The sequence below is a fragment of the Gastrolobium bilobum genome, unplaced genomic scaffold (genome assembly GCF_033153095.1).
Source record: "Gastrolobium bilobum isolate Gb01-03AN ecotype WA unplaced genomic scaffold, APGP_CSIRO_Gbil_v1 utg13952, whole genome shotgun sequence".
Lineage (NCBI taxonomy): Eukaryota > Viridiplantae > Streptophyta > Magnoliopsida > Fabales > Fabaceae > Gastrolobium > Gastrolobium bilobum.
Window position 1 is genome coordinate 425,497 of NW_026898355.1, and position 19,260 is coordinate 444,756.

The 19,260-nt window shown below is 34.9% G+C and overlaps 3 protein-coding genes across 3 annotated transcripts; all 3 read left to right on the top strand.

Moving 5' to 3' along the window:
* Positions 1–4,384: 4,384 nt before the first annotated feature.
* On the top strand, positions 4,385–8,778 carry LOC133315183 (protein PAL OF QUIRKY-like). Its single transcript, XM_061516756.1, has 3 exons — positions 4,385–4,662; positions 4,769–5,575; positions 5,853–8,778. Exons 1-2 carry the CDS (start codon positions 4,455–4,457, stop codon positions 5,281–5,283), a joined length of 723 nt encoding a protein of 240 aa, XP_061372740.1. The 5' UTR covers positions 4,385–4,454; the 3' UTR covers positions 5,284–5,575; positions 5,853–8,778.
* Positions 8,779–11,704: 2,926 nt separating this feature from the next.
* Positions 11,705–16,114, top strand: LOC133315180 (plant intracellular Ras-group-related LRR protein 3). The gene is made up of 4 exons (XM_061516754.1): positions 11,705–12,579; positions 13,427–13,593; positions 13,706–14,359; positions 15,976–16,114. Exons 1-3 carry the CDS (start codon positions 11,947–11,949, stop codon positions 14,352–14,354), a joined length of 1,449 nt encoding a protein of 482 aa, XP_061372738.1. The 5' UTR covers positions 11,705–11,946; the 3' UTR covers positions 14,355–14,359; positions 15,976–16,114.
* Positions 15,403–17,147, top strand: LOC133315182 (protein DMR6-LIKE OXYGENASE 1-like). The gene is made up of 3 exons (XM_061516755.1): positions 15,403–16,153; positions 16,276–16,600; positions 16,764–17,147. The coding sequence occupies exons 1-3, from the start codon at positions 15,678–15,680 to the stop codon at positions 17,007–17,009; spliced, it is 1,047 nt and encodes a 348-aa protein (XP_061372739.1). The 5' UTR covers positions 15,403–15,677; the 3' UTR covers positions 17,010–17,147.
* Positions 17,148–19,260: the final 2,113 nt, after the last annotated feature.

The window sequence follows — 19,260 nt, forward strand, 5'->3', positions numbered from 1 at the left end:
TATATTCAAAATATATTTAAAAAGAAAAGAATGAAGGCAGCCAAGTACATTATGCCATCTCAGAAATAGACCTGTATTAGCTAGGATCCACATGGAGCATCGCGAACCCATAAGTTCCATCCAGATTGCTAAGTATGAATATGACTTGCTACAAGTGGCTGCAAAGCATGACGTGGCCTTACAGTTACACCATATAAATTGTGAAAAGAATGTGTATCATTTTAAAGGATGTAAATTTGTGTCATTTTAAGAGAGAGAAAGAGATAAATAAAGGAAGAAAAAAGTTGACAAAAAAATAAAAGTGTGGATCTCACCTCTTTGTGAGAGTGAAATGATATAAGTTATGTCATTTAAAAAGATAAACAATTTTTCCATAAACTATTGTGATGGTGGGGTATTTTATACGGTTAAATTCCCGTTTTTATCATAAATTCCGTATTCTGCTATCCTCAACTTATGAATCAGCAAATACTTGGCTTTCAGCCAAGGAGGAATTTGTGTGGCCTTTAAAACTTCTCTGTTCTATCAAAATTTTGATTAATTCAACTTTTTTGGTCGATAACATATGTTTTAGATATGGCAAAACTCACCACAGGTCCACAGTTATGTGGAAAAAAGTTATTTTTTTCTGTTTATTGCATGTAAAGGGGAGTGGTTAGACTAACAGATAAAAAGGTTAGATCAGTCAAGCAATTAAGATAACATCCAACAGTTATGTATTTGATTGACACTTTTGTGTTGCACTTTGGACGAAGATGGTTTACAACGTTTAATTGTAAATCATGAAGGTTTAAAGATGCGCACTTGTGTCTGTACTTTTTTTATAACTAAACTCCATATATATTCCATACTTTGGGACTTGGGTGCTCGGGAAATGCATGACTTAATTTCGTAGTTACTTAAGTAAGCAAGGGATATTGGAGGACCAAATAACGAGCAAAATACATATGGTTTGCTATTGTTTTGAGCATTGAACTATTTTCAAATTAAAAATTTCTGCTACATATCATTCCTCCAATTTGAAAATCCTTCACAAATCTGGAAAGGAAAAGGTTTTTATGTGTTGTGAGAGTTTTGTAGCATTTTATATAAAGCATACGTAACACACACATTGCATAATCATATATATCCTTAGATTAAAATATTTTAATAAATTAAATTTAAATGATTGCTAACTATTTAATGGACGTTTGGTAGAGAATAAATTTTGTTATTCATGAGAATATACTAAAAAATATGCTGAAAAAATGGTTTCTCAAGAATGTGACTAAAAAAATTGATTGGTAAGACAAAATATTATTAAAAACATTGATTCAAATTTATTGAATTTATATTTAGTTGATTGTCAAATATTACTAAAAACATGAAGTAATTTTACAAAAATAATTTCACCTTCCACTTTTTTTTCTTCTAACACCTTAGGTTTTCTCCACACCCTTCTTCTCAACAGTTGGCCAAATAATATTGCAGGGTGATTAGCCAACGCCCTTTCCAACGATTTATGAGACAAAATCGAATTTTGATAATAACTAGACAAAATCGTTTATCAAAATTACAATTTATGGAAAATTACTTGCTTCAACGATTTATGAAGCCAGAGTGTTGAAGCACAGGGGAGAGAAAGAATGAGTTGTGTGGTGGCCAATAAAGCGTTTTGGTGTTGGAGTGACGAGGGAAGTGAGGGAGCACCCTCTCACCATAACTTTCATGGTGGAAAAATTGCAAGATTTTCTGGGAAAATAGTTTGGAAGAAATGTTACTAGCAGAGGATCGATGACGATGCAAGGGTTAAGTTTAGACATAAAATTTATGAAAAAGATTATCACTCTCAGTTTTCTAAGAATATTTAAAAAAAACTTCTACCAAACAAGTAATTTTCCTTTACCACTCGGAAAAAAAAAATGTTTTCTCTTTACTAGTGTGATAATTGGGTGTTCGCGGTCTGGATTGGATCGATTTTGGAAGCAAAACTCATCAGATCCAATTCCTACGATTTGATCATGTAATCATCCATTCGGTTTAGATTTTTTTCCAAATCCGATCCGATCCAATCCAATTTGTTTCGGTTTGGATTGGATCGGTTTTCAGTTTTTTAAATATCCTAAAATTAGTTTCATGATTATTGTGCAAATAAAATCTTTTGTATATATTGGCTTTGTAAAAAAAATTCATTAAACAATACTATAGTTGTTGAGACGTGACTAAGTTTTTTCTTGGATTTAGTTTATGAGTTAATGAGTCTTGAGTTTAGAAATTTTTGGGCTATGATGGGGGAAAGGACAAATAGGTAGAGGATAATTAATATATTGGATCTGTTTGGATTGGATCAACTTTCATCAACCCATCCGAAAACCGATCCAATCCAATTAAAATTTGCGATTTTTTTCGATTTTCGATTTTTCGATTTTCGGTTTATTCGGTTATCGATTTTTCGGTTCGGTTTTCGCGGTTTGAATCAGTTTGGATCGGTTGATGAACACCCCTAGCAATAATTACGTTGAGTGTTCAATTTGTTATTAGGTCAAATATATATTTTTCTTTTACTTAAGCGCATGAAAAAAATGTTAATTTACTAATTAATAAATAATATTTATACTCTTATAATTATTATTTTGTGTTTTATTTATATATCAAGACAATTTAATTTGTGATAAAAAAATGTTATCTTGTTATTTAGTATTTTCTAAGAGGGACAATATTAAGTAAGAGGAATGATTAATTGTGCGAGTAAGAATAACAAATCCTTATCGTTAGCTCTGCATGTGTAGTTGATTGAATATGTAACTAAAGGAGTCCACATAACCATCAGTTTGAAAAGAATAAACACAATACAATATTATGTATGTTTAAGGAGGTAGGATCTTTTGACACACTGGTGTCAAATTTAAAATTTGACACTTCATCTGAGAGTCATTAGATAAAAAAAGATCAATGGTGTCACAAGATTATAAATCACAGTCATTGATCTTTCTTGATCTAATGGCTCTCAGATGTAATGTCAAATTTCAAATTTGACACTGATGTCGAAGGATCCTAGTTTAAGATATGCAAGAGTGCAAAAGTGACTTTATTATCACGTTTGAAAATTGTAACAAAAGAAACATTTATTTTACGTGACCTTTCAATCTTTCGAGTTCAATAAAATATTAACTTAGTATTAGTTGTTATGAAAATTTCACGCTTTTTTTAATAACTTAAATTTCTCAGCTTTTAATTTACATATATCTTTTAAGAGATGCCAATAATAATAATAATAATTAAGTAACTAGAAAATAAAAATTCGATTAAGATGTTTAAAAACATAACGGGGTGTATAGAATTAGGACTTTAAAAGACTATTTTGAAATAAAAAAATCTTATAAATTTTAAACGGTTATCTAGAATTGAAGTGGTTTTAAAGATTTTTTTTTCAAGCAAGATTTTATAAGATGTATAAGATTGCATCTTAAAGGATTTTAACAGAATTTAAAAAATTTAAAAGGACAATATAAATTTATAAGATTTTTAAAAATCTTATAAATTTTAACAAATATTTAAAATTATAAAAGTTAATAAAAAAAAGAAATGCAATGATATTAATAAAAAAAATAAAACCTAATGTAATTTTTTTTATTAGTAATTTGAAGTAACTTGATGTCTTATTAAGCAAAAACTCTCAACATATCTGTATTAGCCCTCACACATTAGCATTTTTTCATCCCTGTCTCTTGAGTTTGACCAATGCGTTGAAATTATCTTCTCGTTCATGCTCTCTCTTTCCGTTTGCTTTCTCTCTATTATTTTGTTTGATTGGGGCAAAGAATTTGTCCTGCCACTAAAGTAGAAATCATTTTTCCTTTATTAATTATAGAAAAAATATTTCTCATGTTATAGAAGATAATCTTATCTCCTACGTACATAAAAATATGTAAGAATTTATATTTTTTCTCTTTTTTTTCTTCATATAGCTCCATATGACCCATGTATTTTTATATGTGTATAAAAAATAAAATTAATTTCTACGACATGATAAATATTTATCCCTTTATTATATGATTGTAAATCATATTTGAAAGTAGTTTGCTTTTTGTTCTTTTATTTTCAAAGAGAAAAAGAAATATCATTTAAAAGGACATAAGTTGTGTGATAATTTACACAAAGTATGATCAGTCACATCGCTGACGTGTAAAGTGAAAAAAAAAATAACTTTTTAGAATTATACAGAGTATGACTGGTCATATTCTGTGTAAGTCACTAAAAAAATACAACTTATATCATTTTAAATGACACACACTAAACCCGTCTTAAAATTAAGCGAGTGACCCAATATTGTAGCGTACCCTCCTCGAGGGAGAAAAATCCCTATAAATAAGGGACAAATACCAGCACAGATAGGGTTGAAGGCGCTACTCCAAAGTCCAAAGCACCTTCACTTTCTTCAAACTCTCTTTCCTATTTTCTCATTAAACCAGAAAATGGACAACATTCAACCCGAATCCAAACCTGAACCCGAGCCCATCATACTCGGATCCTCCCAATCCGCTTCTGACGCTCCCAAATCCACCATCAAATTCCTCTGCAGCTACCGCGGTAAAATCCTCCCCCGCTACCCCGACGGCAAGCTCCGCTACCTCGGTGGCCAGACCCGTGTCCTCGCCGTCGATCGCACCATTCAATTTTCCGGTCAGTCCTCTATCTCTCTATAGATTTTTTGACAGTTCCAATTTTCAGTCATCGAGAGTGAAATTGCGCTTGCAAATCATAATAACCGTAATCGTGTTTATTACAGAACTGCTATCGAAGCTGGAAGAGCTGTGTGGCTCCTCCGTTAGGCACCTTCGATGCCAATTGCCCGCCGAAGACCTTGACGCTCTGGTTTCCATAACCTCCGACGAGGATCTCGCCAATCTCATCGAGGAATACGATCGCGTGATGTCGCCGCCGTTGAAGATCAGAGCCTTCCTTTCGCCGCCGAGATCTTTGAACAAACTTTCCGCACATCCGTCGATGTCTCTGTCAAAATCAGCCTCCTCCTCCTCTTCCTCCTCCGCGTCGTCGTCGTCTTCATCGTCGTGTCAAAGCCCTACCGGTGGCGGTTCTGGTTTCTGTTCTGGCCGGAGCTCTATCGCCGCGGCGGCGCCTGTGGTCGACCGCTGCGTCCATCAGATGTCGCCGATGACGGCGTATCCGGTCGGCGTGGAGAAATCTTCTGTGAGGAATATTCCTCTGCCACGCTACGGTTACCACGCTCAGGGGAACACTGGAAACGTTTATCTGATCCATAACGGCAACCACTGGCAATAGCGCTAGACTCGTTTGATTTCGTCCACGGATGATGGAATGGAACTAAGAGGCAGCTTTTATTAAAAAGAGAAAACAAAAGGAATTTTACGACAATATATATATATATATATATATATATATATATATATATATCGAGAAAAGAGAGAGAGAAAGGAAAAGCCCTGGATATATGTGTGATGTAAAATGGGACTGTAAAATCGTAAGATGAATTGCGGTTTTAGCTTGTGATCCTTGCTTGCCCATTAATGAATTTCACACCAATTTCGTTGTTGGCTCCATTTTTGTAATGATGGTGAGTTCGTTCGTTCGTTCGTCCTTTTCTTTTCTGTGTCTTCGTCGTGATTTTTTTTCTTTTTTCTGTAGGATAAATTCCATAGCCAAATTGTTCTGACTCCATAATTTCATTGTGGACCTGTTCTTTTTGTGCTATGGCTAACGCCCCCGTCCTCTTTCCTTGTCACCCCCCCCCCGCGTTAAATTTCTTTCGGTTTTTACAGATTTTATTTTATTTTATTTCATTTAAGAGTTTCTATCTGGATTGATTAATAGTTTGACATTTTTGATTGCAGGTTTAACCAGAAGAATGAAAAATCTTACTCAACACAGATGCCATTTGGCAGGCTTCCATTGTAAGTTTTCTACCCAGACATAAATTTGGTCTCTTATTCCTCACAAAGTGATGCTTTATTCTTTAATAGCTATGTAGCTGTCATTACTCGTTACTCTTTGGTGTTGCTTAGCAATTTATCCATGGCTATGTTCCACCTTTTTGAAAAATATTTAATCCTATTCCATTATCAGTTATTTTATACTTTTTTTTAATCTAGAAAATGCATTTCTTTGGAGATTAGAGATAATTTGTGTTATCATATTATAGTAGTCATTTGCTTTGTTTTCGCCCCCATGAAAAAACCTACATATTATGTTATTTTTTAACTAACTTTTTGTGTGTCCTCTGCTCTACATAAACTGTCTCTCCGTGTTTCTTTCCTTTTGAATTACTAATAATGAGGTTCAAGTTCAGTTCTGAGATTTGGGCCAGATTCAAATGAAGTGCTATTATGAACACTGGATAATATCTTGGATTCCTATTAACACCAGATAGGGATACCGATGCGATGTTGGAAGGTGGAAACATATGTCATGGGGGACCAGACTCCGTGCAAGACATTAAATGACTCATCATAATGAAAATTAAAAGTATCTCAGGACAGCTGGCACATGAATGTTGAAATAACTTGAACTCATGAGATGTAATATATGGTTCAAATTAATAGAACTAACATAAAATGAAAATGTTTTTCTTTTTAAAAGAAGAATAAGTATCATAAAAGAACGAGAAAAAAAGACTAAAAATAGGCCGGGTCATCCCTTCCTCAAAGAACGGGTCAAAAAATTTGATTTGGTGTTGGAAATAAAAGGACCTCCACTCACGTAACATTCAAAGGGTAGATTCCTTCCGCTGTGAGTTTTGGAATGACCCCCATTTTGGATTGACAAACGAAGCATGAAAGTGAGCTCATCTTTGTTATATTCCGGAACACGGTTTACTAATATCCTACCCCACCATGTGCGATCTTTTATTCCTATCTCTTTTTAAGTTATATTATGTGTGTTTAAGAAAGATAAAAGGGTAACAAATTTAGAATAATTGAACATTTGTTGCAATAAAAGATTGAATAAGAAGATTAATCAGACAAAAGAGAGAATAAAGAAAGAGGTCTCTTATTACCAAAAAGAAAAAAGAAAAAAAGAAAGAGGTCTCTGCTTGGAGAAGGGACAAATTCATGGATCTGTCACAGGTAATCCTACTGACATTGTAATGTTATTCTTTGATGACAAGGAAACATCAATATAAGAAAACCGGGTAAAAGATAAAAAAATTCGGTACTTGATATCAAAGTTTCAGTATATCACCCCCACTTTTGAAAGGAAATAATCCACTTGTTGCGATTTTGAGGCCGGAAACCTTAAACAGGAAAGTTAGAAGAGCAAAAAACATACAGCAGAAAAACAAGAAACAAAAGAGAACAACACACCAGAAAATTTACTTTGTTCAGAGCTTTGATATTTCTATTAAAATTCTAACATCAAGTTCTTTGATATTTCTAATGTTAGAGTGATACAACTGGTTCAGATAATGACAGAAAAATAATAAAGAAAACAAGTTTTTTGGGTCCAGAAGCAACAACTTCTGGGTTTTCTGAATATTAATGGTCTGAGATTACAATACTAGAATTTAAAGGCTATTAACTACTATGACAACAATGAAATAAGAAAAATACAATTCAACACAATTAAAGAGGTGTTGATTTCTCTCCCAAGTCCCAAGTTCAGATTGTCAAGCGCCTCTCCTTCACCATTGCCTTGCTTCAAATAACCAACTCCTTTCTTGCCACGTTATCATTCTCCTCTCTTTCCCGATTCCCCATTCTAATAGAATTCCCTTCTAGAACCTCCTCTGCTGAGTCAGCTATTCCAAATGTTCCTCTATGACCTTCTTAGAGTAAACCTTGAGTCCCACAGTATCAATACTCTCCCCCAAAACTTTCACTTTGTCCCAAACGTGAAAATCTGGAAAATTCTGATTGAGACTAGTTGAATCTTCCCAAGAATTTTAAAAGGATGGTAAATGTAACCATTTGATCAGCACCTCTGTGCGGCCTACCACATTCTGTCTCCACCTCAAAACAGCTTCCGGTTGCACTTGCAACTCGAACTCGTCTGTTAACATCAGGGCAGAGGTTGCACAAAAGTAGACGGTGAAACAACCTTTTTGAGAAGAGACACATGAAACACCGGGTGAACCTTACTCTCAGGTGGTAACTCCAACTGCAACACGTTGCACTACGGAAAATGGACCATAAAAACGGGGCTGAGTTTTTCATTGATTTTTTTAGCTAAAAACTTCAATCTACACGGGTGCAATTTCAAATAAACCGATTCACCCACCAGAAATTCCACATCTCATCTGTGTTTGTCCACTTGCTGCTTCATTCGATTTTGGGCCACCAATAAATGTTGCTGTAGATCGTGTAAAATAGCATCCCTATCAACCAGTAACCTAGAACTTCTTCAACAGGGGAATTAGCAAAGAATGAATGCAACAAAATGGGAGGCTCGCAACCACATAGCACCTTAAAGGGAGTAGTTCTGGTCGAATCTTTATAAGAAGTATTGTACCAAAACTCGGCCCAATGCAACCAATGGGGCCAAGTCTTTGGCTTTGGACTGCAAAAACAGCGCAAGTACGTCTCCAAACAACGGTTAACCATCTCAGTTTGACCATTAGATTGAGGGTGATAAGTCGTATTGTACTTGAGCTTAGTGTCAGAACACTTAAAAAGTTCAGTCCAAAAAGAATTTAGAAAATTTTTATCTCTATCACTTACTATAGAAGCAGGGAAGTCGTGTAGACGAACCACTTCTCTGATAAAAATCAGAGCTACGTCCTTAGCAGTTAACCTGGCCTGTTTTTTTGTAATTTAAGGGACCACTATGTCCCTTTTTTATTGCTAGGGTAATAAGGGGTTCGTGGATATTGCCAGGGACCAAAAATAGACAGAAAACAGAAGGGGACGTTCTTATGCCTGCAACTCTTATGCTACATAGATATGAGAGGAATCAGTGTCAATATAATATGAAATTAGTAGGGAACATTGACCAAAATGTCATTGTTCATCAAGTTTTTTACCTAAATGTCACACGAATTGTGTTATTTTTCAATATGTCACGTGGGCAAGTTTGCTGGGCATTGTAGCGAACTCAGTTGCTGACGTGTCACGCTTTTAGTGGACACAAGTTCGCTACACGCTCATCTTCTCATTTCGTGAAGAGAAGCTCTATCCGTTTGGTCCAAAACAAAGTTTGTTTTCTTGATTGTGCTTGGTCTGTTTAGTTATCAAGCCTACATATATTAAATCTTAGGGCTTAGGAAGGTGCAAATACCCCCAGAAACTTATTATTTGTGCCAAAGAATATCTTCTATTAATAAAACTATTGACTAGGCATGTGACACCAGACAAATAACTGGAAAGAAAAAATACTCATGAATTGGCATGCATAGACCAACAAACAATAAGTAAATGTACACAATATAAGAATAGAAAGGCTGAAGTTATAAACTTAATGGCAAGCCCAAAACGAAATAAATAAAAGAATTCGGCCTCGAAACTCCTAGAATGTTAACGAACAGTAAAAAAAACTATTAAAACGATTTAGACAAAGCACACGCCACCCCAACCAAAATGACCAAGTCAGATTAGGACGGCTACACAGTCACTCCCAATGTTATCAAACCCAAACATTGGATCAATAGGTCATTAGTTTAACGCCTTCGTGTATGGCTTTGATATTGGTTAAATCCGTTTTATGGCCGATTGATTGGTTTGATACCGACTCACTACACAGCCAATCCCTTAACTGGGAATAAAACTTTGATAATAGTGCAAATGTGGTATTATAAGTACAGAAAATTATTTCTCCAGAAAACATTATTTGTGCAGTTGTGGCATGAATAATTTATGTCACATGACACAAAAAATGAAAGAGAGAAAAACTCCTTTTTTATGACGGTGGCAGAAATAGTTTGTGTGTCACTAGGAGTGAAAGTAAGTTGGGTTAGGTCAAGCTTTATCTCGAAAAGTTCAAGCTTACACAAAAAGAATTTAATTTGATCTGACCCAAACTTAGTATGAGTCTAACTGTTGATCTGGCTTGACCTATTTATAAAAAAATAAATGGTCTAGCTTAGCCTGTTAGCCTGTTAATTTTTTACTTCAAAGCAGAATCATGAATCAAACTTTACAAAATACTCAAATTATGTTGCTATACCAAAAATCATAATTTCAACGTCAAAACAGAATCATGAATCACAACAAAACTCATAAAATATGCATTTAAGTCACTTTCAAAAGCAAAATGTTCAAACAAAAAACATATATTTCATCATATCCAACAAACAAATCCAGACTATGTAAATTAAAATAACTACATGAATCCAACAAACACATCATGATATTTATAGTAAGTATAACCTCTCCAAAAAAATCTTTTAATATATTCATATACACAATCTAATATGCTGAGATGTTGGCTCCTTCTACATAAAAAACAAAGTCAGTTTTCTATTAAAATATAATCGAATATAATTAAGTTATAAATAACTGCAATTGATTGAATTTATATCTTTTGTTTTTTTTTCGAGACATACTTATTCTATTTTATTTTATATAAAATAAATAGTACAATATAGGCTGGACTGTAGGCTTATAGGCCAGGCCTTGTGAAAGTGGGCCTACGACCTTTTTATTAAACAAACTTTTTCAAGGTCCAAGCCCGGTCTATTTTACGAAATATATTAGGTCAGGTCTGGCCTGACGTAGGCCCCTGTAGGTCGGCCCGACCCAGATTCACCTCTATCTGTCACAACTGCAAAAATAGTTTTCCCTTATAATTATAATAGTTATACTATTAAAATTATTATTTTTTCTCTCTTCACTTCAGCCAATAAGCTTTCGAATAGAAAGAAAGAAAACTTTAATTAATGGTGTTCGCAGTCTGGATTGGATCAATTTTGAGGCAAAAAATTCGATCCAATCTCTTCGGTTTGATAATTTAATCATCCATTCGGTTTGGAATTTTTTTAAAATCCATCAAATTTTATTCAATTTGGATCCGATCGATTTTTGATTTTTCGAAAGTTCTAAAATTTTAGTCATACAAAGTACTAGCTATATCAAAATAAAGCTATTCAAAGTTATAAACCACTATAAAATTAAAGTCTTTTTTTTTTTTGGTAAAGAAAAGGAGGACTAAGCCCCCCAAAAAACCAAAAACAAAAACGGAAAAAAGCTACGAATTACAAACTAAAACACAAGATCTTCCCACACTCGCCATATTAGCATTCAAGTCTTAAAACACATGAAGAGGTAAAATAGATCAATAGACAATAAAAAAACAAAAACAAGATAGTTTGCTATCAATAACATCCAAGATTCCAAATGTACAAAACAACAAAATTACAAGTCATTATTTAGAAAATAATAAATATATAATACATTAGATCGATTTTTACAAACCAAATCGAAAACCAATTCAATCCAATTAAAATATGAAAAAAAATTCAAATTTTTATTTTTCGATTTTCTGTTATCGATTTTGTAGTTCAGTTATCGCAGTTTGAATTGGTTGACGTACACTTCTAATTTTAATGTTATAACTATATATTCCACATAATAGTTATAAGGGAAATTATTTGTGTTTTAGAAGAATGTAAGTTGTGTTCTTTTAATTTTTTTACTCTGCATAGTTATAACATGATGAAAAAAATCATGTTATAACTATATACTACTAAAAGTACATAGAATAAAAAATTAAAAAAGAACACAATTTACGTCTTTTAAAAACACACACACTAAACTCATAATTAGAATACCACACTTCAACCGGTCTATCCGGTTTTAAAAATACTGTTCACCCCACTCGACCAAAACAACAGTCAACAGCGGAAAAGAGCAAAAACAGAGAACCCACTTCCCCTGTTTTTCTCTAGTCTCGTTTCTTTTCCCAATTTTCTGTCTCAGTTTTCTCCCTTTTTCTCTCCCCAAGCTTCCTCCTTTCTTTCTCTCCGTACTTCACTTTTCTTCCTCTTTCCTGCAGAAAATGGATCCCAACCCCAACGATTTTCCCATTCTCTGCTACCTATTAAACCAGGTAGATCCCCACAGCTATTCACCTCTACCCAGGGAACTGCAGCAATCTCTGCTGACCCAGTTGCCTCATTTGAACCACCCCAAAGTCTTACCCTCACTGATCCAACTCTTCAATGAACTTAACATCACTTACACACTGTCCCTTCTTCGAACCCTCGGTCCTCGACCAGACCCTTCTGCAGTTGCTGGTTCTCGGGCCAAGATCGCTGAAACCCAGTCCAGGCTCCTTAAGAATCTCGAAGGAGCCGAACCCCATGTGGCGGAGGAGCTGAAAAAGACGGCGGAGAACGAGGTGCAGGTGTATCAGGCCCTGGTGAGGATGGAGGAGATGCACGAGGAGTGTGTCAAGCAGCTGAGGGCTGCAGAGGAGAGGTTGGTCGAGGTTTATGGGTCGTGTGTGGCGCAATTGGTGGAAGGGGTTGATGAGATGGTGGATGAACAAGTTGTTGCAATATTGAGGAAAGCACATAGTGAGGAAGTGGAAAGGGTTGATCTTTCTGGGCGTCAGTTAAGGATTCTTCCCGAGGCGTTTGGAAAGATTCGTGGGCTACTTGTGCTTAATTTATCTCGCAATCAGTTAGAGGTATGTATGGTCTTCTGTCTATCTTTTTGTGTGTGATTGTTCAAAGCAAAACCTTATGGGTACGTATATGGGTGTGATGATGTGCTATGATAATTTTGTTAATTGATGAATGCCAAAAATAGAAACATTTATGGGAGAAGTAGGGAGAGAAAAGAAGTAAAGGTTTGTGTAGAGTCATACCCGACCAAATAATTAGAATGAAATAACCAAAACAATGCGGATGGTGTTTATGTAATTGTCCAACTATGTCTTGTCTTGCAGTAGGTCGGTGGCTTAGTGTTTGTTGACGAACCTGTAGTTTTCATGTTCTAGAGGATTAAGGCACATATGATTCAATCACGATGATGAAGTTTGTAGGTTAAGTTTTATGGTTGTGTGGAGTTACCATTTTAACAGCAGTTCTTTTACACTTAGGTATGTGACTAGGGAACATGTACTTATGCTTTTAGTGAGGCGTTCATGTGAATTGAAGGAGTGTAGTGTGTGCACTTAAAAATACTACGTAGTGTAATTTAAATCCATATATTCATTTGAAGTGAAATAACATATTTGAAATGCGAATTCTCCATATTCTCATTTAGGATATATAACAGCAAACTGATTTAGTCAATCATATATGGATAACTATGTGCATCTCCTTGATTACAGTCACTTACCTGTTCAAGACAGATCCAAGTGAAAAAAATACTCTCTGCATTTTTATCGTTCTTTAATACACTTCCATTTATGAATTAGAAAGAAAGAGTGAAAGTAGACTGGATCAATTATTATTGGGCAGATATGATAAAGATTATAGCATTATTGATTGTAGCTTACAATTTTGGATGTTTCCATGCTCCCAAAACAGGTGATTCCTGATTCAATAGCAAGACTACAAAATCTTGTGGAGCTTGACATTTCGTCTAATCTTTTGGAGTCCCTACCAGACTCCATAGGATTGCTGGTTAATCTAAAGACACTTAATCTGTCAGGGAACAAGCTAACTGCTCTTCCTGAATCCATTGCTCTTTGCAGGTGTGCTTCTAGTTTGTTTTATAAACAAAGTTTCCTGCATACTTGATATTGGCAGCGCATTTGTTTCCTCTATTTTCTGCTTCTCTTAAGTTTATCTATAATGCAACTGTAGGTCACTAGTTGAACTAGATGCGAGCTTTAACAACTTAATGTGTCTGCCAACAAACATGGGATATGGACTTGTTAACCTTGAGAAGCTCTTGATCCAGTTGAATAAGATACGATTGCTTCCCTCATCCATTGGAGAAATGAAATCCCTCAGATATCTTGATGTTCATTTCAATGAGCTTCATGGCCTACCTCAATCCATTGGGAAACTAACAAATCTCGAATATCTGAACCTTAGCAGTAATTTCAGTGATATGAAAGGGCTTCCTGAAACAGTTGGTGATCTGATTAACTTAAGGGAGCTTGACATCAGCAACAACCAGATCCGAGCTCTTCCTTACACGATAAGTAGGCTTGAAAAGTTAACAAAGCTCAACCTGGAGCAGAATCCAATCATAGTTCCACCGTTAGAGGTTGTAAATCAAGGAGTTGAGGCTGTGAAGGAGTTCATGGCCAAGCGGTGGCTTGAGCTCATTGAAGAAGAACAACAGAAAAACATGGTTCAAGCAAAAAATCAGCAACCACAGACAGGAGGATGGCTGGCGTGGGGAACCTCATTGTTAAGCAATGTTGCCGGTGTTTCTGAAAGTGTGGCAGAATATTTTGGCTCTAGAAAAGCTCCTAGAGACCCTTGGTTGGAACAACAGCTGTGATATAAGTAAGTATCTCCGGGACTCTCGTGTTTCTCTACGTAGATACTGGTGTCATAATTTTGTGGGATGTACTGTTGGTGATAGAGCTTTTGGACTCTTTACTTGTAGATACTGTAATGAACACGCTTCTGTTAACATCTCAATGCGAGGTTTTTCTTTTTCTTTTTCTTTTTGGACGTGGCTTACATTATTTACCCTCACAAATTACAAAACACTCTATTAAAGTTATATTTACAATTTATTTTTTCTTACAATCGTTTTTTTAAATCGTTGGATTAAAATTAAATCAACGGTTATAAAATAAATAACTACAGACTCAATCATTGACAGCACACTTTAAACTATTAACTATCAACTCAATCTGATTGACAAAAAAAAAAATTACCATATTTTTTTAATTCTAATTTTGTTTTAATTGAACAATCTTAACAATGATTTTGACTATGCGATAAAATAATTCTTGATATTTATATCCAGATAAAAATTCTTGAAATTTTAACATAAACCTCCTAATAACCAAGAGAGGGATCTAGTATTAAAAAAGTAGGTGTATAATTTGAATAAGGGAGAAATTATATTTATAATTATTTTTTTATTATTGAATTAAAATTAAACCAACGACTATCACATAATATTATTTTCTACCCCAAATAATATCTCTATTATTACAAAAATAAAATCATAATTAAAAAAAAATAGAAAGAGTGCAGAATCCACACTGAATAATTCTCTTTCCCTTTTGGTTAATTTTGGTAGTTCGTCCTGCACGTGACTATTACTTTTTTTTTTCTCTTCCAATATTATTTACTATGTAGACTTCCATTTCAACTTGCTTTGACTTTGCATATTTTAATTTGGGTGCGATTAAAATTTGATTGCGGTCGTAGTTGGCGGCAATGCTTCCAGCTCATAGTCATCTTTGACCGCTTGCAAGGCAGCCCCTATGAGTGTATGTATAAGTGAATTTTATAGCTAAAGGTTTTTATGTTTCTTATGAATGAATGGGGATACGATGGATGAAGATGGCAATTTTGGATAAGGAGGGAAAAATTCTCCTACACAGTATCTTACCGTTAACAGACATTAGTTAACGAAATGAGTAGAATGATTTACGGAATATACTCTTTCAAGGTCCGTGGGTTTAAACTTTAAATGATATATCAGTGAGGGAACAATTTGACAAACAGTAGCAGCCGCAGGGGCTAATTTGGTAATTACAATAAAAACATGATGTTGTTAGTATAAGTACTGGTTGTATATTTTGTGTATAATTATTCCTTTGTTGGTTGAATCCACTTCTGAATCTCAAATTTGTCTGGCAAGATGAGTTCCTATCAGTTAGTCAACGAGTCTGCTTCCCTTTCCTTATCTCCTAAATTTATCCTCCCAGAGAACCAAAGACCAAAACTTTCAGAGGTTACATCTCTAGCCTCAATTCCCATAATTGATTTGAGTGATCATAGTTGTTATGATGACAGCCCTTCATCCTCCTTGTTGGTTCAGAAGATATCACAAGCTTGTGAGGAATATGGGTTCTTTCAGATTGTGAATCATGGAGTTCCTGAGCAAGTTTGCAATAAAATGATGACTGCAATGACTGACTTTTTTAATTTGCCTACAGAGCAAAAAGAACACCTCTCCACAACAGATCTTACCAAGAATATAAGACTCACCAATTACTTCCTTCAGGTGGAGGGTGGAGGAAAGGTGAAGATGTGGAGTGAAAGTTTCTGTCATCCCTGGGATCCTATTGATGATGTCATTCATCTTTTGCCACAAAAAATTGCAACCCAATATAGGTGAGGAATTTTCCCTTTGACTCTATCCCTTCCAGAATTAGTTGCACTTTATGATAAGCTATTTTAGTTTGTGTGTTGTTATGAGTAATGACCCATAATTGTAATATCTTTGTTCATCACAGAGAGGCTTTCACCGATTATGCAAGGGAGATTGGTTCATTGATTAGAAGGCTTCTGAGTTTGATATCAATGGGACTTGGTATAGAGGAGGATTACTTGCTGAAGATACTGGGTGACCAACCAAGAGTAAGAGCACATGGAAATTTCTATCCACCATGTCCAGACCCAGAGCTGACCTTGGGTCTCCATGAACATACTGATATTAATGCTCTCACAGTCCTTTTGCAATCACAAGTTTCTGGTCTCCAAGTTATCAAAGATGGGAAATGGGTTGCTGTACCAGCTATTCCCAATTCATTTGTGATCAATTTAGGAGATCAAATTGAGGTATCACTGGTGTGCTTTTCCTAGAGATTCTCTGTATCATTAAAAGCGTATAACATCAACTATAGTTAAAAAACAATGGTCGTACACATTAAAAAACAATGGTACCCACACACATTATTTCACAACTAAATGATTAAAACTGATGGCGTGGATTTATATGTAGGTTCTCAGCAATGGAAGATTCAAAAGTGTGCATCACAGGGCCGTTACTAACAAAGTGCTTCCACGTGTGTCGATGGCAATGTTTTATGGACCTAACATGGACACCGTAATTGGCCCCATTGATGACTTAATAGATGAGGAACACCCTCCCAGGTACAGAAAGTATCGCTTCTCTGAGTTTCTTGAAAAAGTCTTTAGTCAAGAAGGGACAAAGGTGGGGAAGGAAGTCTTTGAGTTGCCATATTAGAAAATAAAGAATGTTGTGCTTTCAAATGTCGCTACTTTCTTTTTCTGTTCCCACTGCCGAGGCAACGAAAGGCAATTTCTATAAACTGGGATCGATGAAATAATGGAAACAATTAAATAAAAGTTATTCTTATTGTATACTGATTATTTAAATAAATAGTGTATTCAAATGTCTCTAATTCTGTTTTAATTGTTGACTTGAGCCAACCAAAGGCGATTTATCTGTGAACTGGGATCCATGAAACCATGTTATTATTAACTAAATAAAAGTGATTGTTCTGTCATTCTGCCATAGATAAGTGGTTCCTGGTGTACCTACTGCATTATCATCGCTCAAGCCAACAATGACGCGAAGAACCAATTCAACTCAAAAACTTAAGCTATTGGGTGAAGCTATGGTTTTATATATCTCAATACGCCCCCTCACACAAGAGCCTCACCAGGCTTGAAGAGTGGACAATGCACAGGCCTACCTACCTGTGCGAACAAAGAAACTCCACAAAGTGGGGGGCGGCGAAGATCGAATCCGGGACACGAGGCTTTGATACCATGTAAAGAAGCAATTCAACCCAAAAGCTTAAGCTATTGAACAAATGAACACCACAATTAATTAAGGGGGATCCAAATACGCTCTTGAGAAACCGCTCTCACTGACGATATCAGAATTTCATGAGTAATAGTGTATTAACTAAGTTGCTTGACATCTTCATGTGGTTTTTTCTTTTCGTAAATTAAAAGGAACCAACTTATTATCTTTGTGGATAGGAATAGAAAGTTTTCTTCGCCCACAAGTGGATTCTGTTATAAAGAAAAAAGGAAAAAACTTAACGGAATCAACTCACTTTTATTTTTATTTATGTGAATACAAAAAAAAAAAAAAAAGACAAATATTTTTCCTATATGGATATGCTAATTCCATTCTAGAGAAAAATACAAAACGGAACTTTTGTCAAAGCAGAGAACTGCCTGTAGCAAAAAGTTGAAGTTATAAGGCCCCAACCTCAATATATAACAATATCAAAGAGCTCTTGACTATGACATACTTTTGTAGGTAAGTTTTTTTTTATTTTATTTTATTTTTATAAAATTACACTATTGTAGCATAAGAAAAATCAATAATTAAAGGGCGTTTGTCAACTCTTGAAAATTGAATAATTTTCAGAATGTTATCAATTGACATTCGATCACTTGAAATTTGACAAATTATTTCTTATTGCGTCGATCAGCCAGGAAAATGAGCTTCTGCCAAATGAACTTTTTGTCAGTATGGGCTACCATAGAAGAATTGAATATTATTGGGCTCACAATTGGAAGACAGAAAGAAGCACGAAGACTTGCTTTTGCTTCCATTCCAACCCTTCCCTCTGTTGGGCTTACATGATCATTCTCCATTAGGTGCCAAAGACACACATAGTACTGATCAAGTTGTGGATTGTGAATCTATCTTCCCTCTAGCATTACTTTATCTGGGCTTACGGTAAACACTAAGATCACCTCAATACAAGAACTGTAGCAAAGAGTTATACTCAAAAATCAAAATAACACGGCAAACCAAAGGGGGTTGGCTCAAGTGGTAAGGTACTTGGGTTCGCTTAAGCAAGGACTCGAGTTCGAGACCTTGTGTATGCAGAAAATCCTCGCTGGGAGACTCACCTGCTAATGCTAGGTAACCTACCCAGGTCGAACTGGACATAGTCGAAAACCAGTGGAGCAATCAAAAATAAAAATAAATAACACAGCAAGGTTTTAAGTTCTCTCACCATAATTTTACTAACTTGACACATATTTTCACTAAATCCCTAAATTCCTGCAAGACATTATAAGAATTGGGAGAATCAATATGATTTTAAATATGCAATTTGACTTAACATTCTTAAGGAATTTGGCGTAATTTTTTCACTAAAAGCATTTGCGTACATTCTAACGCATGTATAAGATATGTGAATTTATACATACATTACCTGTTAAACTTTGAGGAGTTCACATGCAAGCTTATAAATGTCAGCTTTTTATTGGCAAGGTGGTATTTACTTTGTATTAACACAATTAAAGACAATGCAATTGAACCCTCATAGTTATATGAAGAACATGTAACTAATATATATTCACATTATCACATACATAAGCAAACAGAAGCACATATACAGATTTATGTCTTTGCTGTTTTTTATTCATTATTACTTACTTTCGACCTTTTTAAAGATATTGTAACGAAAATAAGTTAAGAACTCATGTAAAGAAGTCAAGTACGT